The 23,534-nt window shown below is 38.2% G+C and overlaps 1 protein-coding gene across 1 annotated transcript; it reads right to left on the bottom strand.

Annotated features, from left to right (window-relative positions):
• Positions 1–452: 452 nt before the first annotated feature.
• On the bottom strand, positions 453–2,262 carry ovca2 (OVCA2 serine hydrolase domain containing). Its single transcript, XM_079649758.1, has 2 exons — positions 1,873–2,262; positions 453–1,233 (listed from the first exon to the last, which is right to left on the bottom strand). Exons 1-2 carry the CDS (start codon positions 2,024–2,026, stop codon positions 713–715), a joined length of 675 nt encoding a protein of 224 aa, XP_079505884.1. The 5' UTR covers positions 2,027–2,262; the 3' UTR covers positions 453–712.
• Between the last annotated feature and the right edge of the window lie 21,272 nt (positions 2,263–23,534).

The raw sequence follows: 23,534 nt of genomic DNA, 5'->3' as shown, positions 1-23,534 counted from the left end.
GTTATGCAACACGTTACTTGATTCAAGGTTTCCACTGTGGCTCTGCCTCTGATATAAAATTCCTGTCATAACTTTTCTCAATCACGAGAACATACATATTTCAGCCCTCTTCTGGTGTGGTGTTGTTTTTCTAAAAGGGGAGAATGTGTGGAGAATATGGAATATGCAGAATGGCAAAAACTAATGGAAAATACATTTGTGTATATTCCTGTAAAGTGAGTCATTTTATCAATACGCTGATACATCTAGTTCCCAAAACACATTACTGAACTTGCCGGATTGGTCCCATATGGCCCTACTGGAACAAAGTCACTATAAATGCTCTTAGTTACACTTTTGTTTTCCGCCATCACAAATTGACGTCATGCATTAGTAACAACTCAAGCAATAAAGTCTCAATAAATGAGTCTTTAAATTAATTACACCACCCACAAAGGAGACAGAGACCAGAATACAATAAATAAACAATTGTCACTTAATTTATTTGTCTGTTACAAGACATTTTACCTGACAAAGACAGCAGAAATGATTAGATCAGAAGTACTTCCAAAGTATCGTGGTCATGAGTTTGAACTTGGCATTAAGGCCCAGCGCGCATCTGGAATCAATTATGGTATCACAAGACTTTTCTGATCATTAAATAATCAACATTCTTGAGGTGAATTCACAGCCATTCATTTATTCAGCACCTGGGTTTCTGTGACGTCGTTGCTCACTGGAATCTCTTGAGAAAGTCCTGGTAGGCTTGTCTGTGGGCGGACGCAGCAGGAACAAAATGACCCCCAGGATGAGTGAGGACCTGAGGGTCTTGGAAGGAGGGAAGGAGCTCCCTGCTCATGCAGTCAGGGATGACTCGGTCTTCCAGTCCAAACACATGCAGGGAGGGGATCTGGAGGGGAGGGTTGTAGAATTGTTGGTGTTCCTTACATGCACTTGGGAAACCAGCGACAAGGACGGCAAAGTGGAAGTTGAAATCTGGCTCCAGTTTGTGCTCCTGAAGAGAGCACAACATGGCTACAAAAGCTGCTCCCTGACTGAAGCCCAGGATGCCGTCAAATGGACCCTGGGCCTTCACAGCTTCTCTCACAGCCGCCACGCTGTCATCCAGCCCCAGGCTCTCCTCACACTGCTGCTGAGCGCTGAAACTCCGAGCCTGGACGTCAGAAAACCACCAACCCCTGGAGTCCTCGTCCCCTCCGGGTCCAGGACCTGGACCATTTTCCTTCTCTGGAGCTTTTGATAGTAGATAAGAAGAAAGTGGTTATTCTGCTGCTTTCAATTATTATAATTCAAAGAAATTGGACCAAGTGTGGACAGGAATTGTGTTTATCCTCTGTAAATGAATCTTGGAATTAGAACTTAAACTCAAACTTGTGCAGCTCATGAAACAAGTTAAATATGTTTTAATATTCTGTAATTGTAATAATTTTTGAATCTGTATATTTATGAGTACCAAATGCAGTTAAAATTGGCAAAACTTTACAATGGTTTGCATAAAAGCCAGATGATTTAAGCCAAGGTGGAGGTCGAAGCATTAAAGAATTGTCTTGTAATAGATTGTCCTACTTGTTGTATCTAATAATGTATTTATACTGGATGAAACATATAGCAATGTTCTATAGGCCTATCACTTACTTTATTCATCTGCTCTGTATTTGGCTCTCCCTTTGCATTATTATGATTATGATTATTATTATTATTATTATTATTATTATGCCTCATGTATAACTATGTTCATTAGGGTTCATTGTAGAACACTCTTTAACAGCAAGTGAAAACAGACTCGTCATGTAAACCTCTGAACTTTAACTCAACTAGCTTCTTCTACCAACACCTACACGGTGTTTTGGTTGGAGGCAGATGATAACTCACCTTCACTGCTGGCTTGCTGCACACTGTGCGGTGCGCTCATGTAAACGAGCTCCACGTGTTTCTTCAGCAGCTTCCGCAGAGCTCCCGTCTTCTCCCGGAACGAGCTGCCGTTTTGCCGGTAACCGTGAATACATAGGACCCGGAGAGGGGCCATGGAGATGTCTGCTAACTCAGCTAACGCTAGCCCGAGAAGTTAGTTTCAATTACAGGAAGTAGGATATTATGGTTAATATATAAGATTAACACGTTGTTGTCAAATAACCCACAGGTCAGATACAATGCGAAGGGTAATGTTGTTACGACAAAAAAGAGTTACTTCGCTATTTAAAGAAAGAAAGTTGAGCGAATTTGGGAGCCGCTTGACAGCAAGTCGAAAAAAGCTAAATGTACCTCCGGGTTGGGCTTTTCAAAGTAAAACACATTTTTCTAAACATCACTACTAATGTAAAACATGTAATCGATATCATAAAGGATAATGTATAAACAATGAAAAAACGTGAATCCTGAATAGAAAAACGTTTAATTTACATGTCTTTATGAAAGAGTACCAACACCAACATTGAAAAACTTAGGCTACTGGAGATGAGACTCGTTTGACCAAAACAAGAAAAACGATTAAATGTCACAGTTTAGTGGGTCATTCCAGAATTACAAATCTAATAATCCATGCCCAAAATGCTAAAACATGCACTTGTTGTGTTAAACATACTTGTCTTGAGACAAAATGTATATAAAGTTGTCGAAAAAGTGGTTTCAAAATATCATTTAAATTTCAAATAGCTCTCGAACATACTCTAAAATGGCATTTTACTCTTGTCCCCGCTTCTTGGTGACCAACTTGCATGTCAAATATAACATTTAAAATAGGGATTTTATTTACTTTTTTTGGTATTATTCTATTGATATATGTCTCTTGTAAAGGTAAAATCAATTTGTTAAATCATAAACATATTTTAAATAACAGTAATTTTGCACAGAAGGTGTGTCCCTCAACATGCGTTCAACCCTGTTACCCAAACCTTTTTAGATTGGCACAGGAAGTGAAAAAACTGTAACTCAGATGACATAGTGGAAGTGACATCAGCAAGCCATGTGCTAGTGCCATGGGTAGACCAAAACTAAGTCCTCTCTTTTATTTTTCATATTTTTAAAATCTTTTCGGTCTTAAAAGAGTGTGGCACTCTGACCCACTCAACCCTGTTACTGATATTATCAGAATAAAGCATATTAATTTCAAAGTTATCTTTCTTGCATAAGATATCCAAGTTTGTCCTTGCCTTGAAAGTAGCATTACATGCTACATCTAGCAATAATTCCTGAGGTTAAAGCTCAAATTAGCATTGATTTTCAACCCTGTTACTTTCAACCCTGTTACTATAATTAGAGTAACAGGGGTAATTCTTTATTGGAAAATATACATTTGATGCCAAGCTGGGCAAATCAATTTTTTTGATGATTTATTATCTGTTTTTCCTAAATCCATACAAAAAAATTATAAAATAAAAGGTTCATTTTTCAAAGATGTTGGTGTCTAAATTGTCCTCCAATTCTGGAATGACCCTAGTATAATATTTTGAGTCAGTTCAAAAGTTATTTTCTGTTAATTTGTAAACGTAGGGCTGTTCTAAAAGTGCCAAATGTATAACAGCCTAAATTATAAAAAGTAAAATAAGGTTAAAAAATTTAAATAATATAAAGTAGGCCTATACTCATTCGGTTTTACAGTGGGCTAAATGTATTGACATGTCTGTTAGCATGTCTATGGGCTGTGCAATTTGTCAGTATTTAAACATGTACATATGTCACAATTGTAAGAAAGGCCCAATAATGACATTGTGTTCACACTAGAGTGCAAAAATGCAAATCATTAAGCAGGGTGGACGGAGGATTTACAGGAGATAATTTACCTACACAAGGCCAAGGATGTACAGAGGTCAGAGTTTACCCTAATGAACTGGGTTAATGAGCTCTTTCCTAGTCCCTCCATGTTGGACTACATAGGTGTTTTCCAGATCATAGGGGTATTTATCATTTAGTGTATCTCATGATGATCATAATACATTATGCCCAAGCACATATAACATCTAGTTATAAAAAAAGTATTACAGCGATATTTAATCAGTGTACGAATTTTTGAAAGCCTTTTAACATCAAACGTTTTAATTGTAAATGACTGCTTGGCTGCTCTGCTTTTCTTCAGCGGCAGCTCTGATTAACAGCCTGCTAAACATATGGCTCATGCTGATGATGCTGCTGCTACCATCAACAGCAGCGACATACTGCAATGTTGTGATGACTTCTTGACACTATAGGCCTCATTATATGTTCCCACAGGAAAACAACTATAATAGTGTGTGTCCATAATATGCCATTCAGATCCCATTTTATATATGAAGAAAAAAAAGCTTGTCAAGTAGTGCTGCAGAGTTTAACTTCTCAGAGTTGAAAGTTAAATCAACGAGAGAAGAAAGTCTGTTTTCTTCGGGCATTTCAGTACTGGTGAGATTTTTTTCTGTGCTGGATATTCTACTTTAGTTTACTTCTCAAAGGATTGATTTACAAAAAGATGACTGAAAGAAGTTAATAATAAATTAAATAAATGGTATGCCTATTGCAAGGTAGAGCTTAGCACATTTTTGCAGAGAAATGCACATTTTTGGATTAGTTGAAGACATTGTAAGGCTTATTGAACATCCCTTTCATGGCCTTGAGCAACTTTCAGACTAAATACTGGAGAAAAATGTATGAATATAACCAAGGACTTATAATAACACCAAGGGTTCACAGTATGAATAAATCTTATATCGGCTATATATAAATAAATCCACCTCGTCACATTGATAGCGGAAGAACTGATCTACTTAATGAAACAGGGAGCACTCTCATTTCTTGTGCAGCAGAATAAAGTCAACCGTTGGGAGACAAAGATGAGAATGCTTGTGCTACAAATTCTCAGAAGAAACAGGTGTTACAATCTGCTATTGAAAAGAAAGTGACATTTTTCACTACTTAAATCTTTCATCTCTCTGCACAACACAAAAAAGCCCGAAATGGAACTTTATTTTCAACACAGTAAAAAGTGAAATGCTAATTATAGGCCACAGAAACGGTTATCAGACTCTCTTTCAACCCTAGTGGGGGCGCAGTTCTCCCAAAGGACTCAGTCGAAAATACAGACATTATCTTTGATTCAGATTCCCTTTTGACAAACGTATGAAGGCAATATTCCAAACACCGTATTCTCTCGTCAGAGTTGGCATTTAGCTATAGCCCTCCTAAGGGTTTGGGGATGGTCCAAATCAGTGACAGCCATAAAAGAAAAATAAAGTATGGGGAGAAAATGTTTCCCTTATGGATGCATCATACTGTGGCCAACCTTTTCCTAAAATCCCTTTTGCATCCGACAAACAAACAATGTTTGTTTGGATGCAGTGTCGGTGTGTCATTTCTGTCGACTCACATTTATCCTATTTGGCTTTTCAATGACAAATCTAAAAATAATATTGACACCGGGGCACACCTACACAGATGTTTACTGAGATATTTTGTGAATATTTGTGTGTCATGAGAGAGCTGCAGGCTCATGATAATAGAGCAGGGAGGATGCTGTTTTGTGGGCAAAGCCTCAAAGCATTATCATTTTCTAATTCAGGGAGACTGAGGTGGACTACGTGCAATTGTTTTCTTTGATGATGTTTTTGAAGTGATCTCACATGCAGGTCCTGTCAATTAGCTTTAGGTCTTTTGTTGCTGTGAGAGCACATGTGTTGCCTTGCCATGACGCACATGCTAATCAGGGAAAGAGAAAGGCAAGGAAACAACCACCAAGGGACACAACTGTTGATGTTCTCCAACACTGGTGAGGAGGCAGAAAGCGAGGGACAGAGAGAATTATGGTGAAGACAAACTGAGCCATCTCTTTAATTCCTTCCAGAGTCTGCTGCTGTGACATATTACTCCCTGGCTGTCCCAGCTCCACACAAAAGACATTTCCTGTTTTTCAAAACTCAGCATCCTCAAAACATAACAATATAACTTGCAGCATCACATCCTAATATTAATAAGTAATTGAACAAATCTAAAAATAAGAAGTTAATCACAATCATATTTGGTTAATTATTTGAATTGCAGCATAATATAATATACAATCCATATTTATAACGTTAATGACATCACTTAATCTGCATAATTAGTCTATAAATATAACATGAAGCCATAATGAGTATCAAGAATCACATAACTTTAACTTTAACAACTTAAACAACAAGTACATTTATGACATGAGTTGTTATACAATTTTTTTACAAATGTCTCATGTTTTGTTTGTTCTATTTATATTTTATATTTGTAATGAATATTTTTTAATACGTTCAGATTTTTTTCTTATTTTTTATTGATAGTCAAACTGTGTTAATTTAACAATTAAATAAATGTGTTGCCTGTCGTATCTGTGATTTATATGTTTTCAATTCAAACAATTGTATTAATCGAATGGATAAAAAACAGAAGAGGCTTAAGGAAGATGCATTATAACATATAGTATATACATTATGTAGTAAGTCATTAAATATGAACATAATACTTATTTTAGAATTAAACAACCAAAATGTGAAAAATAACTTAATATTAAAACAAAACCATACAGGTGGCATCATGTGAAATATTGAGAGGAGTGTCACGTATTTGTGATTTGCGTTAGTATTTTTAGAATGGCTATGGGTAAATGTAAATCTGTCTGGAAAAGTGACTGAGAAAAGTTACCATTTATGGCTCTGGAGGTCTCTCATGATGTCTCACTGCAGACCACAGGGGGGCAGTGGCGCTCTGTAAATTCCGGTTGTTCTTTTGTACCAGAACGTTACCCTCCCTGACTGAACACCACCAGCAGGCTGAACCTACCTGTGTGTGAGTACACGAGAAAACACATCCACTGAAAGTAACTGCAGAGAATACTGATCAAGAATGGAGTCATGTAATGTAATTAGGATATTCAGAAAACCCTCAAAGTGAAACCATTCAAATTAAAACTACAGATGGAGAATTACCGTGTCTGTTACAAGATAATCCCATATTTACTCTCACTGTAAAGACAGCTGCTGGGGAACAGCACTGCAGATGATCATGGAGGACACACAGGTTAATCTTCACAGCCAGAGCCAAGAACCAAAATAGGGGGGGAGAGGTCAGGATGGCCTGCAGGTTGTGTCCTCCAGTGGCAGATCTGTGCTGCTGTCCTCTGCAGCAGCGATATTATATACCCTGTCATTCTGCCATGAGATCTGTGAAGTCTGTGTGCAAATAAAGAGGACAGAGAAGAGTATGACGAATGTCCTGTCTGCTCAGGATCCTCACCGGAGCCGGCGGCATGTAGGCCATACAAAGTGCGAATGCCCTCGAACAAAAGCAGATACATGGAGGGGAAAAAAAAGCATCTTTGTGCGTGTTTGAAGTGTTTATTTAAGTGTTGCGCTGTATTCAGGGAGACACCTCTATGATTCTTATCAAGACAAGCGTACTGCAAAAACATTGTGATAAAAGCCTTTTTTGTTGTTGTGTTGTTGACAGCTGACAGACGTTATTCGCTGGGACAAAGGTGACAGGTGAGGCGGCGGAAGTTTAAGACATGTCAGATATTGTATCTGAAAATGTTTCCGTTAGACTGTTAACAACATTTTAGTCGTGCTTTTCCATCAGGATTATCAGTGTGAGATATTTGCTTCAAAATTACATAACATTACATTTCATTTAGCTGACGCTTTTATCCAACTGCGACTTACAATAAGTGCATTCGACCAGGAAGATACAACCTTGAAGAAAAACAGAATCATATAAGTACATCAGGTTTTATAGAGCCAAACATTTCAAGTGCTACTTAACTGGCTTTAGATAAGCCAGCCCTTTATTAGTCTATAAGTGCTTTGTTAGTATTTCTATCGCTCGAAGTGGAGTCGAAAGAGATGAGTTTTCAGTCTGCGCCGGAAGATGTGTAAGCTATCTGCTGTCCTGATTTCAATGGGGAGCTCATTCCACCATTTTGGAGCCAGGATAGCAAACCCACGAGTTTCTGCTGATGGGAACTTGGGTCCCCCTCGCAGTGCGGGTGCAGCGAGCTGTTTGGCCAATGCAGAGTGGAGTGGACGTGCTGGGGTGTACGGTTTAACCATGTCCTGGATGTAGGAAGGGCCAGATCCATCCAAAATGCAAGTCAATACCCATTCTTAGTGCCCCAAATAATCAATGCTATTTTATAAATGCATGAAGCAGAGGCAGTTGATACTAGGGCTAGACAACTTGAAGAAAACAAAGTATTCTAAAATGTTCTTTAAAAAATACCTTGAAATCGATATTATAACAATATTGCTGACTTTACCTTTGATAAAGTAATCATCACTAATTAGATTTAAAGACTAAACAGGTAAAAGGAAATAGTACATATAGGGCAGTTTGGTAAAAACACATCACTTTACTGTAATGCAGCTTTTAAAACCAGGGGAAAAACGACTGTAATATTACGATATCCAAAAGGTAAGCGGTATCCCCTCTCATATCATAATATTTATACACTTATTAATAGTCAGATCAGTATACTTTATGTGACAGATACATAGACACAGCTGATTTATACATAGTCCGTTCCTTAGAAATATCTCACATATATATTTCCCATATGGCAAAGCTTCTCCTTTATCTGACGCGTTCAATGCCCCGGTCCAGCAGACTCACACCTTGCAAGCTGATGCATGAGTTTAGGCTAGCCCACTTCATTGACTCACTGGATATTTCATCCTAGCAGCCTTGAAATATAACAGGAGGTAGTACGTATTTCTAAGCATTCAGTATGATTCTGATTGACTCATCCAGGAGGGATTCTTCAGGAACTTAGCGGTTAAAGATTGGGAACAAACTGCACTATATGACAACTTGTAAGACTGAGGTACATATTGTACTTTACTCAGTCAAATTCAAGGGAAGCTGGTGGAATAAAAGGATGGTTTTGTCTTGAATAAAGATATTTGCACTCTACATCTTACTCATACTGTAAGATCTGTACTTAGCCTAAACAATTAGCTTAGAATTGTAATTCAATGAATGCGTTGTTAAAACTTAAGCTTACCAACACTACAGCATTACAACTAGATCTATTTGAAAAATAATGCACCATTGTTAAAAATCCAATCATGTAAAATATAAGAATATATTATATGCCCAGGAGAAATGTGTCTGCATTTTAGCAATGATATTATTGTACTTCTGAGTTTACTGAATATGTGTAAGGCGCCACTCCTACCACACAAATTGTATGTTTACACTATTGTATTGACACTTCTACTTGTAGTTAGGTAAATCATCTTCATACTTTTACCTCCAGTGCCAAACTTAAGAATACATTTGTATAGAACATGACGACTTTTACACTACATTGCATTGGAATCACAGGAGACACATGTGAAAGTATCCTTTAAGGTATTTGGAGAAGGAAGAAAATTAAAAAGCAACAAGCTCTCACCTCCAATAATTATTTGTGGGAAGTAAAACATCTCTTAATCGGCAGTGAAGATTTTTACATTTGTAGAAAGCTGGCCAGCATTATTCTCTGGTGCGTGATCCTAAATGATGACGCATCTGTGTTCAAACTCACACAGCATGGCCTGCTGCAGAGCTAGCAGAACTCCAGTGGGTTGCAAAGGCTTTTGGCTACAGGCTTCAGTCGAAATAAAAAAGATCAAAGAGGTCAAGTTGATAAAAGTCTAGACTGAGGGATAAACTGCGTCGCTACCAGAAATTGAAATGTATGATCAGATGCATCAAGCACTGAACATGGGAACTCCCACCCTTCATCCTCACACCATCATCCGCCTCACATGCTGCTAAATGATTCGATTTTATGTTACAGTTATTTTAAGATCAAGTAACCACTGCATACGTTATCAAACATTAAACCAGTCGCTCCGGAGTCAGCACAAAGCAGTGACTCAAGTGATGCTAATGCAGCGGATCTTCTGCTGTCTTTGGATAAAGGCCAAACATTCAGAGAGACAGATAACCCTGAGCTTTTGCAGAATGGTGTATTTGGGAACTCAGGTTATATAGAGAATTGTTAGCAGAGCCTGAAAAGAGGAAGCTGCAGCAGGATAAGTGTCCAGAGGGAGGGAGAAGGGTGACAGGGGGGGGGGCACTGGAGATGAAGATTGAGGAGATGAACAGAGAGGAAGTGTATCAGTGCCCCCACAGAGACAATGGAGAAAGGCAACCCTGTAACTTTTGGTGAAAAGTCTTTTGGAATTTCAATTGCCTACAGCAAATGAAAACTTAATGGAGGCAGAGAAGAAGTTACACACTGTACTCTCTCACATTTCATTGGAGTGTTTTTTTTAGAGCTCCTTTACAACCCAGTTTTAGTTTAACTGCTCTGAATAGATCCTCAGAAGGACCATGCCCTTGATTTTACATGATACTTCATTAGCTACAAACCACATATACATTTAACATGACTGTGGTCCATTTTCCAAAGCATACTACAATGGTTTTTGAGTACTCTCATAGAAAAAGTTAATCCTAGCTGTTAAGTTAAAGGGGACCTATCATGCAAAATGCACTTTTTGATGTATTTTATAGATAAATATGTGTCCCCGTTGTGTGTCAGAAAATAAAACCCTCACTCTTTTCCTCCGTACCAAAATCTTTAAAAACGGGGGTACAACGGAGCTGATCCAGATTTGCGTCCGATATGACGTAATATCGGCGGCGGACCCACAGCACTATCAGAAAGTTGCCATCAGAAACAATGCCCGACTGTTTCGGACGTAATATGGTTGGTGTTTACATTAGCATCGTTAACACTCAGAGTTAACCTGTACTCGAGAGAGCATGTGTGTGAAGAAGCAGGAAATAAAAAGGAACTCACCTTGTGGTATAGATCAGATTAGATTAGATAGAGCTTTATTGTCTCCCATAGGAGAAATTTGTCTTGGGCATCGAGATAATAAACATAAAACATTTAGGACAATCAGTCATAGATACAGAACAGAGATCACATATCACATGGCAAAGAAACAAACAAGAAACATACAGGTACAGAACTTTCCCTATTGCACATATCCCTATTGCACATACATAAATCAAATATTGCACTTTCCCTATTGCATTCATACATAATCAAATATTGCACTTTTCCCTATTGTATTTATACATAAATCAAATATTGCACCTTCCCTATTGCACCTATGCATAGTGTCCGTCAAATTGCACATATCCCTATTGTATCCATACCTATTTACACATAATGCACTTCCCCTATTTAACCTTCTCGATTGCACAAACTACACTGTAAACATTTCACCTCCCAACACTCCCGAATGACTGTTCAGCAGCTTGATTGACAGTGGAATAAAGGAAAACTTATACCTGTTCAATTTACAGTTTGGTAATCTATACCTTCTGCCCTGGTAGCGACTCAAACTCTCTATACAGGATGTGTTTGGGGTCGCATGTGATTTTACGATATATATATATATATATATATACATATAACCGGCAAGAGAGAATGCCTTTGAGCTCCATTGTGTTTCAGAAATAATTCTTGATCTAATAATCCTTGCGTTTCATCACCGCAGCATTTTAGACAGTATCTGCTAGGTCCCGCATGAGCCGCAGTTTTTTAATATTTTTTTATATATCTGAGACCTATGCTATTGCCTAAAAATAGCATGATAGGTGACCTTTAACATCCGATATGTACCAAGTTAGGCGTAGTTAAAGTATTTGTTTAAAACAAATACTTTAACTACAAATATAACAAACAAAAGAGATAGTGTTTTAGAGTTTCCTTTTGTTTTGAATTGTCTTTTAATGTTGAGTTTATAAATAAAATGTCTCTGTAATTAATGTAATATTTACCTACATATGTTTTTAAATACCTTGAATAAATACCGGCCGTTTATCAATTTATTTTACCTATCGATTGTCCTCTAGGATGGCTTTTAGAGACAAATTGGTGGCAATCTCCAAAAGCTGTAGTCTTTATGTTGTGTGCATTGATGGTTTGGTTACGAAATAAATCCGTGGAACTAAGTGAGCAGCTGATTTTCTCTTCAATATGTCATGATCTTCATCAGCACCGGTCTTTGGTCTGCAATCACCAGAACACTGCTTATTTTACCTTCTGGACAATCACTGATGCAATACTGCTACTATATGCTGCTAATAAACCTCGAGAGACTTGGATCATGCATGAGATAGATAACCCATCATCATAATGAGAATGTTCTCAACATGTGCTTTAGTCATCATCACGTCCATGCAGCTGTTTTGAATTGCATTCTTAAGCTAGATGTTTTCAGAAAATCAAAATGTATACGAACACATAGATGTGAAGGAAAGTGTACCTGGTTTGGGTAGTGTCTCGAGTTTACACATTATAGATGTTTGAGCCATTTTAAAAGCAGAAACATATGTTTCTTGTAATTGCATAGCATGTCATGGGAACACAACACACATATTGACTGGTGCTGACTAATCAATACTTTTCTATTAATATTGAAGGGAATGAGGCGGCACCATCAGAAGTTGGAGCAAATGCCCTCAAATAATATTTGTGCAAATGTAGTAATTATGACTTCTGTCTATTGGATCAAGGTTGGCTAATGTTTTTTGTAGAGACAGAGTCAGAGGAGGTTGATAAACACATTCTACTCTAGTTTCCGTTTCAGACAGATTTTCAATGTTGTTGTTCGCACCATGATGACAAAAGTCCCCTTACTCTTTAAAAGGTTGTTTTCTTTCTCTAAATGTGCCTAAGTATTTATAAAGAAACCCCCGAAACTCTCCTTATTCCTAACCAAACAAGTTTGTGGCTAAACTTAACCACACCTGAACCATGGCGATGTTAGATCTTTAATGAGACTTTCTTTACAGGAGTGATTTATAACTTATGCCATCCTGCATATCTCAGAAAACCTTCTCTTTTGTCGTTTAATTTAATTAAGGATCTGTTGAACAATTAATAACATATATGGTATTTTTTTTGCAGATTGTTTGGGTTTCACTTCTCAGACAAAAACAGTTAGCTACTAGCTGGTAAGTAAAGTCAATGGATCATCTAACAAACAGAATGGTTGAAGCCGCACTGGATCTAAAAGAAGAGTGTCACATTGCTAGAAACAAAAATGGATGACAGGATAATGAATGGGATGATAATGTTGCTGCTGAATGGGGAATGATTTGCCAACAAGTCAGCCATAAGCTTCTGGAGTATTTCTGCCCTAGTAACAACAACAATAGCCATCAACAGAGCTTTAACTGAGAAACAGAGAGAACACCTGCCACAACAAGCTAGTTTGAAGTCTTTTCAATCTAATATTTTCGCTCTTGTGAAATGCATGGGAACCAATGGCTAGAATAATAGCAGCTGGTATGATTTATAAAACTGTCATTCTGGCTGAGAGATACGGAAACACAGTAATGGCTGTCGTTAAGGCGCTGTAGAAAATCATCGAAGTGCCATTATTCATTTTACCCATTTCCTGTGTCCCTTCAAATGCTCATATTAAATAGTTGATGCTTGAATGTTTAAAGGCAGACATTACTGACAGCTGGTAACAGGTAACCAGAGTGAGTTTCTTCCTGCTACCAGAGAGCCCAGCTGTGAGCTGGTTGCTAGGCAGAATGTACACCAACTGTTTAATAGATGTGGTTTCTGGACCTCCTCCAAAGCTACGCAGCTCCCTGAAGTGTTTCCTCTCAGTGATTGTTTTCTTTTTGTATTTTTCATCTTTAAAGTTGTGACGCAGGTTTCAGAGAGGAGTCACCTATTGGCCGTGCTAGTTGAGTTTATTAAAGGTCTTTTGTTGCTGTGAAAGCACACACAGGCCTACTGTGGTGTCGTGGTGCACATGCCAATTAGGGAGAGTTTAAAAAACACACCCGGGGGACAAAGCTGCTGTTGATGTTCTCCCGCACTGATGAGGAGCCATGTGTCGATTCCCGAGGGAGGCAGAGAGGGAGAGACTGCTAATAGGAGACGGTGTCTTAAAAAGGTTGCCGGGGAGTTCCTATACTCAGGTGTAATGTGGCCCTCTCCTGTCACTGTGATTAATGAGGAACGAAGATATTGTAATAATACTGCGGTAAGTCAGAGGAATGGGAGAAAGAGGGAAGTACGGAAGTTTAAAATGTGTACATGTTTAAGTCAAACAGGTCCAGTCAATATTCCTATCAGTGTTGAAACTATTTCATAACAATAAGTGCAAATGCCGATCCAGATCTATAATCCGCATCTACAAACTTTCATATGCAGAATATATGTTAAATGTATATACACACACATTCATACACTCCAAGAAGTAAGTACCAAGATGTTTAGATGCATGTTTTGCCTTTTCTCTGCTCCTTAACTGTAGAGGTGGGCGTCTTGCTAATGGGTTTTTAGAGCTGTGACTCAACTTGGTGTCCTTTGTCATTTGAGCACCATTCACTTCATAGGTCAGACAACACGTAGAGTAAAAATGAAAACTATATTTGAGACTTCTTTTTCCCTTTTGAGTGAAAACCTTCTCTGTGGGATTTCCCTTTTGCTTCCCATGCATTGATACAGTCCTGTGTACACATATATTTTGCTCATTAGGTGGCTTTAATTTACCTTATCACTGCAGAACATGCACAGAGAGAACGGGAGGACAGCATGAAAAGACTGATAACCTTGAGAGAAGGTTTCCCGATGTGACTCTCCACGCTTTTCCTTCTTTGAAGTATTGCTGTGCATCCCGTCTCTCACACTCTTATCACATTCATTCATGCACCAGCACATGTCTCACCTAACAACCACACACTTACACTCCAATGTGATTATGTACTGCATACCCGCTGCTTTGCTTGAAACATTAGTGTCATGAACATTAGTTATGGGCTTTACACACAGGAGCTTGAGGCATTTTTAAGATTTTAATTAACATAACATAAAAATAATCATTAAAAAAAATATATTGATATTGCTTTACACCAATGGGACTCTACTACTGACCTCAAGTAATGAGAATACCAAGCACAGTGAGATCCATCAATCTTTCACTTTGGCAGAACATTTACATTTTTAGCTCACATAACTTCATACCATTTCTATTACCCAGGCTGCTCTGGGGATCTCCAGTCAGCACCACCTTTTAGCCTTCATTTTGAAAACATCATCAAAATGTTGTGCCAACAAACGTCTGTAATGTAATTTGGAATCTGAACTATGTGTCCTAAAGACATGTTTGCTTGTTTGCAGTTTGTCCAGAAAAAAATAATACTGACCCTGAAAAGAAACAAAAACTTCCCTTCAGGTTTGATTAAAAGTGAAAATGTTTTAACAATGTGAAACATCTCTATTGATGCCATGGTGGTAGGACAAAGTGTCATCAACAGGTCAGCCAGCCCAACTCCCACTTAGATTTGGTTCATGTGCAGCACCCCCATTAAAACAAAAGCAGACCATTATCAAACTTCCTGATAGAACACACGCAAACTAATTCCACTTCAAGTAGAACATTTCAACATTGCCTCCTGTCATTAGTGATGGATAATAGGTGACGAGGACAGAGGCCAATCATAATGATAATGGCATGAAAAGTCAGAAAGCTGAGAGATTTGTGGAGTGATGCAGGAGGAGCGAGTGAGATGAAATGAAAGGGGGCAGAGGGGGGGATTAGCTACAGATATTAGCAGCTTCTAAAGTAATCACACTCATTAGCTGCTATCAGATTGGGTTAGATGGTTATAAAACAAGAGAGAGAGAGCGAGAAACGCAAAAAGCATATTCCTACCCACTGTTTCTTTCACAGACAGAACACAACGACAGGTTTGTCCAGATCTCAAACCAGAGCTGCATACTGTCACCCACATTTCAGGAAAAAATACTACTATTACTGTCTCTGTTCATAAGTTATACATTCTTCCATCTTCAGACTCCCATATTTTAAAACATGAATCAGTTAGCGTCCATCACATGTTGAGCTTTATTCCCTTTGAAAATGTGTAAGAAGCTGTTATAAATTGTATTCCTTTGAGGATGTATTTTGTCCATGAGGGAAACGTTTCCCTAATTGTCTCGGCTTCAGAAAACAGTCACAGTTCACAGAGTCGTTCACTAGTATTTTTTATTCTGGCTCTGCTGTTGCAGGACAGTTAGAAGTGGTCATGCAGTTTATGACTGCATACAATAGAGATGCTGCATGGTTCTCATGAATAATTTTCACTTCATCCAACAGTGCAGAAAACATATTGAGACAGGGCGAGACAAGCAGAGAGTAAGTCAAGAAAGAAGGGAGTACATTAGAGCTACAGAGGACATAATGAGCTTTCAGCTACGGAAACTCAGCTTCTCTTGTATTTGTCGGTAGTTACACCTTTCTATTCCCACATAACTCACCTGATTTAGCTTCCAGGCACGTTGGCTGACCCGGCTGTTTTTAGTTTGGCTGCAGAGTAGGTGTTTGTATCGATGAGCTGCCTGACTTCATGAAAGATGTGGGAGCTGGCCAATGTTGTCAATGATTATCATGAATTAGTACAATAGCAATGTATCAGGAGAGGTGGCGTGCAGCAGTCAGTAGTGATAAGTGTGTTTCCAAGTAGAATCTCATATGGTAGGGATTACAAAACAGGGATTATGTGCATATCATATTCACAGTATACCCCTCAAGAAATAAAATTACTTATACATTAATAATAATAAAGTAGTATTCTGCATAATGAGTACTTTTTTTGTTCAACCTTTTTCTGATAATTCTTTACTTGGCCTACATTCTCAGTGTAGAAATGTTAGTATGGATGCACTGTCCTCAACTTTTGCTTTAGTACAATAAGTACAGTCCAATTTGATTATTTTTTCTTCTTTCCTTATAAATACGTATTACTTGATTTGACTTGAAATGAACTGGCCTCAAGTACTTCCAACAAGCTCAGTTTAAAGAAGAGTCCAATGTCTTTTTTGAGTAGAAACAATGAATCAACAGTTTGAATCTGCAACAAACAATGCTCCCCACAGGCAGAGTGAACTACAATCGTATTATCTCACGAGAAACAATGTAGTTCACTAAAAGACAGTAATAACAAAAGGTATGAGATGACAAAGAGGAGAGGGAACAGTAAGGAACGCTCCGTGGTCAGAGGGGAGATGTATAATTGCACAGCTACAGGTTTAAAACACGACTTTACACCTTCTCTGTACTCCACTAGGAGCTATTCTGGCATCTATCAGTGCACACAGAAAACACAGCGTTGATTACATGAAATGTGATATGGATCTGAAGCCGTTGCCACTGGGTCAATACAAATGACAAAAGAGTATGCTAAAGACAGTGTGTTTTTAGCTCACTCAGCACACCTGTCAGATATAGTCATCACACTTCCTTTTTCTCACTGCCACTCTGTCTAACCCTAATTTGATCCTCTCCCTATTGATTCATCATATAAGGTTTGCCTACAGCTTAACCACACATTGCTATTTGTTTTTTTCCTGTTTACAGGGTCGACTTGTGCTCAGCAGTGTACAAGTACACATACTGTATGTTGAAATGGATTGCTGGTCCTTATACAGAGAGGGATCAGAGACAAAAATGATATTCTCTTAGTAGCCAAGGATACTATAAATCAAGTTAAATGAAAAGGCTCAGACATTCAAAGAAATATGCTTTGTTGGTTTCCGGCTGAGAGTGATATTAGGAGATACCACTCTCATCTGTGCCTATTAAATATGAAGCTACAGCCAGGAGAGCGCTAGCTAGGCTTAGATTAGCATTAAGACGGAAAGCAGGAGGAAGCTTCTCGCCCAGCCCTGTACAAAGATGAAAAAGTCTTCAAATAAACAAGTAATAATCCAGTCTTCCACTCTTTATGCTAAACTGATGTAATCGACTGGTGACTGAATCTCTATATCCAATGTACAGACATGAGAGTGCTATTAATCCTCTTATCTAACTATCTAGTGCATGTGTTTGTGTATCACTATCCTATCAAAGGCCTCACCCCTTTAACAACAATCAGGGAATACATGTGGGCCAAAGCACTGCTTTTAACACCAAAAACAACAGTGAATATTTTAACAGCTTATGGTAATTAAAAATCACACAAGGTGATATGCAAATGTGATGTGCTACATCTTGTACTAAACATGTTTGTTGCACAACCGAGACATTGTTGTTTTGGGAATAGATTTTCAATATAATATTCTCTTTAAAAAACAGCCATTTCTGTGTATCAAAGTTTATCAATGAATCAAGCAGCAATTCACAAGTGTTTGGTTCTTCAGCTAAAACCTACATTTGACAAATTCCTAATATAAGTAAACATAAATAAAAAGCATCATGAAATAGAAAAGGAAGGTTATCAGGTAGGTTTTCTTTGGTATTGTTTGCTCGGAATGTCCTTGTAGTATTTAATTAAACAATATTTGGAAATATCTTTGCTTTTGCATTAATCATGAAGCTTATTATTGGAATGACGACAATTATCTTTTTAAGTAGGACGTTTCACATTTAAAAAAACTCTAAAATGGTATGGATGATTTTCACTGTTTAAAACCAATTGTGAAACCGCACTCGATCTGGAAATGTTATGTACTTGCAGAGGATAAAATGGCGAGGGAGGTTAATTACTGGAGGGAGATGGGAGTTATGTGAATTATAGATGTTTGCTCTGGTCTGTGATATTTTCATGTTTATAAGTAGTATAAATGTGTTGAGCGGTGAGGGGCCGAGCGGTCGCACGGCAGAGAAAACTCTGTGGTGGGCGGTGTTCTCAGTTTCCTCTCAGTTTTCATACCAGTTAGATAATTGCATCGTCAAGCACTTTCCCCCCCGCTTTCTCTTTAATAGTGACACAGTTGGAAGCAGTGTTATTAAGTGCTACAGAAGTCCTGAAACTAAATTGGGGCTATTATAAAATACTTGAATTATTCAAATGATATCACTTATTAAGAAGTAAGAAAACCTGTAGTTTATTTTAAGTCAATCCTGCACACCGTTCTGTTGCTGAAAATTATATTGAGTGCAATGAACATGCATTCATCCAAAGCAGAAAATAGTACCTTAAATGTTTCATTGTCGTTTGCAAAAGACGAATGAGGAAACTTTTATTTTTATAAAATTACTAATCCTAAAATAAATTAACTAATTGTTATAATTTTTGAATGAATAACATTTTCAGTAGGAATATGTTTTTTCAGCCACCTTTTGAACTCCGATAATTTAAGCTCCGTTTGGGTCTCGACCAACTCCTGAAAGAAATTGTTATTGTGTCAGATTAACACTGATTTGTCGGTGCACTGAAAAAACGGAAACGTTTACTTTAATTCAATGTATTAATTCAACAAATGTCACATAATTGAATTAGGTTAGTTGAAAGCAATACTATTAAGTTGAACCTAATATGTGTTTATTTAAACTGAATCATATTGCTTTCTACTAACTAAATACAATTAAGTGAAATCTGTACACATTGAATTAAAGTTTTTCAGTGTGTCAATCTGGTGAACATTGTGGCTTTTAGAGCTTTTTTTCTGAAAACAGCTGACAAAGAAATGATTAGATCAGTGAAAATGAACAAAACAGCAAAGTTGTGTCTGTACACCAAACAATGACCTGAAACTCGCTATAAATCAATAAAGCTATAAGGCACCAGTATATAAAGGTTATATGTTCTTAAGGTTCATCAACAGGAACTACCCCTTTCACACGTTGCTTTGATACTTAACGTAACAACTCAATGTTAATTAGTTAAAAAAACACATGAACTTTGATGAGCCTTTTAGATTTAGGTGAACACTGTTAATGTCTGTTTTAGACTCACTTAAACCACGTGTGCATGTTTCTGTGTATGTCAGTGTTTTAGCAGCGTGTTTGTCTGCACGCACACCTCAAGGTGAGGCCATGGCTTACCCACAGGGACGGACACACTCCACAGTAAACACATCACTCCTCTCTCCCTCCCTGTATCTCATTACCCCAAACCCTGTAAAACAAGAAAGACAGCGATAAAATACAACAGGGAGACAAAGATAAACGATAGCACAAGTGAAAGATATGGATTGGGGAGATAAAATAACTCCTTCATTTGGGGTGAGTCTCAGAGGAATACATGCAATGTGTGGGAAGGCAATGGTGGCGGTTCACAATCCAGCCTTTCCTTTGCAGCCGTGCCATTGTTCTCACTGAAATTAAGTCCAACTAAGCTGTCGATTGAGAGGAAGAAGTTGTATTGTGGGCTCTATGGAGGGTCTTTTAATATGGTCTGACCAACCTTTCTCTTTATCTGCTTGATAAAAATGCCCTTTCCGTTTCCAACTGATTGCCTTCCGAAATGACTCACTGCCTCTTTGTGTTTTCCTGCAATTACAGGATTTATAATGTAACTTGAATAGTGATTTTCACGATTGACCAATATAAAAGAAGCAACAAAATAAGTACTGTAAAAAAAAAAGTGTGTAGGTATGGAGAGGACTCTGTGAAGACACTTTGAAATGGAGGAGAACGAAACTACAAATTTGCTGTGGTTAACAATACAGTGGTCGATAAGCATTATCATGTTACCCTTCAGAAGCAAAAAGAGGAGATAGGAGATGGGCTGCTTGAGGTGGAGTGTTGGATTGTGTGTGTGTGTGTGTGTGTGTGTGTGTGTGTGTGTGTGTGTGTGTGTGTGTGTGCGCGCGTGCGTGCGTGCGTGCGTGCGTGTGTGTGTGTGTGTGTGTGTGTGTGTGTGTGTGTGTGTGTGTGTGTGTGTGTGTGTTTGAGCATTGCTGCATTTGAAGGCGGTGAAAAATAAGTCTGGGTAAGAAGAGGGAAAGCAGAGTAGCGAGTGGACCTTTCCGCTGAAAAGGTCGTCCAAATAAGTCCAATTTTCAGGCTAATCAGAGCGGGACAGGCAGGACACTAATCGGCTTGTCGGAAGGTCGTGAAAGGTCACTAAAAGGTTATAGAGGTCACAGCAGCCCGGCACAGAACACCTGTCCATCATCTCTGCGAATGACCTATCCTTGCAAGGTGAGCACGAGAACGAGACGGAGAGGAGTTATTAAAGTCTCTGTGTTGCATTCATTTAGCCTAGGTGAGACCAACACAACATTTACTGAGAACAGAAACAGTCCACCTGGAAATAAAGAAATTAGCCTCACAAGAACAGATAACAAGAGGGGAAGCAAGTCATTTAGAGCAGCGATGCTGATGAGACAGAGGGGCAAAGTAACAACTGGAGCAGAAGACTAAAATATATGTATAATATATAGTATATATTTCTCAAGAAAGATGCACAGGAGCATAACAAACTGCCTGTTTGGATGGAAGGAGTCTAATGGGAAATGGACAATTTCAGACGATCGATTTAAATCTAAAACAAGATCCCTGGTGACCCGTTTGACCTCTACAATACCGTACTGTATTGACACAGCTAATGGCTAAAGTTCACGAGGAAAAAAAGACACAGAGGATATAAACAGGCCTTGTATGATCAGGACGTGTGACAGAATCTGATCATTCCGGGTGTTTACTAAACATTTCGACTGTTTACCAACCAACATTGAGTACAATCGACAGACAATGGCTGGTTACCTGCCAGAGCTACCGGTAAGTAGATAATACTAGACAGCATTTGGCAGAGGAGGGGCTGGATGGACAGATGGTTGCTGACCGTGGTTGACATCAAAACTCGGAAGAAGACCATATTTGGGCGATATATTTCACACAGAGAACAAACTTAGTGATACAATACAATGTATTCACTTTATAATGTTGCATAACTGCAGATCTTATTTTGATTGAAAGTAGCAGTCGACATGAGGTGTGGATTTTATGAATAAATGGATGAGATGATCTGTTAGTTTTTTCTTTGAGTTACTCATGCTCCACTTGTCACGATCACAGGTACAGATCAGAACCAAATAGCACGACTCAGATACAACCAGTGTATAGCAATGTTCAGTTTATTCAGGTCAGGGAAAGGCAGGGTAAAAACCAGGAAATCCGTCAGACAGGCAACCAAAACCAGATAGGGAGCAGGCAGGAACTCGAGATCCGTAAACAGGCAGGCAGGGATCAAAAACCTGGCAGGACAAAAATCTAGGCTAGAGACCAACACTCACTGGAGAGCTTGGCGGAAACGACAAGACAATCTGGCAAAGGACAAGTGAGGGAATGAGTAACAGGTGAGGGGAAGGGCTGGGGAGACCAGGTGAGGGGAGTGAGCTGATTACAAGGGCCTGGAGGAAGGCGGGATCTGAAATGACAGGGGAGTTTAGATGAGCCACCAAACAAACAATAATAGAAGTGTCCAACTTGTGACACCACTGTCAGATACTAATACTTGTAAAATCCCCTCCAGGTATGTTTTTAAGACGTTTAAAAATATGCATTGAATGCTTTGAATAACAATTAGTGTCTGATATTCTTACATATAATTGAAAAATACACATCTTATGAATATGCAAATATTGTTTATTTCAGAGGTTTTATCACTGCACTCGAGATGTCTCCTACTTCACTGAAAAGTCTGTTGAAATGTAAGTGCACTGGAAGTTTCAACATCACACTTGTGTAAGTTGCATGTAGGAGAAGGATTGGCTTAAAAAACGAGTAATGATGTTACGCAATAATGCTTTTATGTGAAGCTCAGACATCCAAGTGAAAATGTGGAGTCTACAGGGGTCTGGTAAACTCACTTCTTTCTATAAACCTCCAGATTTCTTTCATTTTCTAACATCCAACTGATACTGTTTCATGCCACAACATGTTTCATAGAATGTGTTTCACTTATGTAAGATCCTTTCAGATTCTCCCTACACTATCCATATTCAATATTAGATTGAAACATTCTAAATGTATTATATGACTCATACACTACATTTATGATGTTCCAAAACCTCAGATGTATCCTACCCCCATATATCAAACATCAAAATGATATAACTCATCGATTCAAACATAAAGAATTGATGAAAATAGAATTGATTAAAGAATAAACTACTCACAGCAACTGCCAGGGTTTGTTTATACAAAAACAAGAACAAACTGGACAAGATAGTCAAAACTGGGGGGTAAAATAACTGGGATACCAATGTGCAGTGTATAGTAACATTACAAACCAGAAGGAAATGAATATAAACATGCTGTTTACATGATGGAGCATGCGCAGGATGCATACAAAACGAGGCATCATATCCTTTGTATCACACAGCATTCAAGCTGCTTTATGTATTATATATTATATTATGTCTTGTCATGTGTTGCTGTTGATGTTTAGATATTTTTAAATGCTACAGTATTTGTGCAAGGCATATTCCCCTTGAGGCCATAAAGGTTTCATTCATTAAATTCAACCTGGTTTTTAGACGTAAGATGGTTTTTCGTAAATCTTCAAATCCATATTCTTCTTAATTTCATGAAAATATGCACACTTAGTCTAATAGGGCCCAAAAGCACATTACTTTCAAGTTTAAAATTGATGTATTAGAACAAGTATCCCGTACCCATACAAATCATGTTCACTTCCCCATTTGCCCTGATGAGCTGCTGAACTTGTATAACATTACAACCTGGACCCAGGAGAAATGGATTTTCCTTTTTTATCACTTCTTAATGCCTTGAATTATTCCAGGGAAGAGTTATAATCATGGAAGAACACAGCATATATTAAACCAC

This window comes from Notothenia rossii, assembly GCF_949606895.1.
Source record: "Notothenia rossii genome assembly, chromosome: 9".
In the NCBI taxonomy this organism is placed as follows: Eukaryota; Metazoa; Chordata; class Actinopteri; order Perciformes; family Nototheniidae; genus Notothenia; species Notothenia rossii.
Note: the sequence above shows the minus strand (reverse complement) of the source record. Positions and strands in the feature narration are given on the sequence as shown.

Excerpts from the sequence above, each read along its gene's own strand:
- ovca2 (XM_079649758.1), bottom strand. The coding sequence starts at position 2,026 with ATGGCCCCTCTCCGGGTCCTATGTATTCACGGTTACCGGCAAAACGGC. Across the intron at positions 1,234-1,872 it reads GCAGCAAGCCAGCAGTGAAG|CTCCAGAGAAGGAAAATGGT; the intron begins GTGAGTTATCAT and ends TACTATCAAAAG.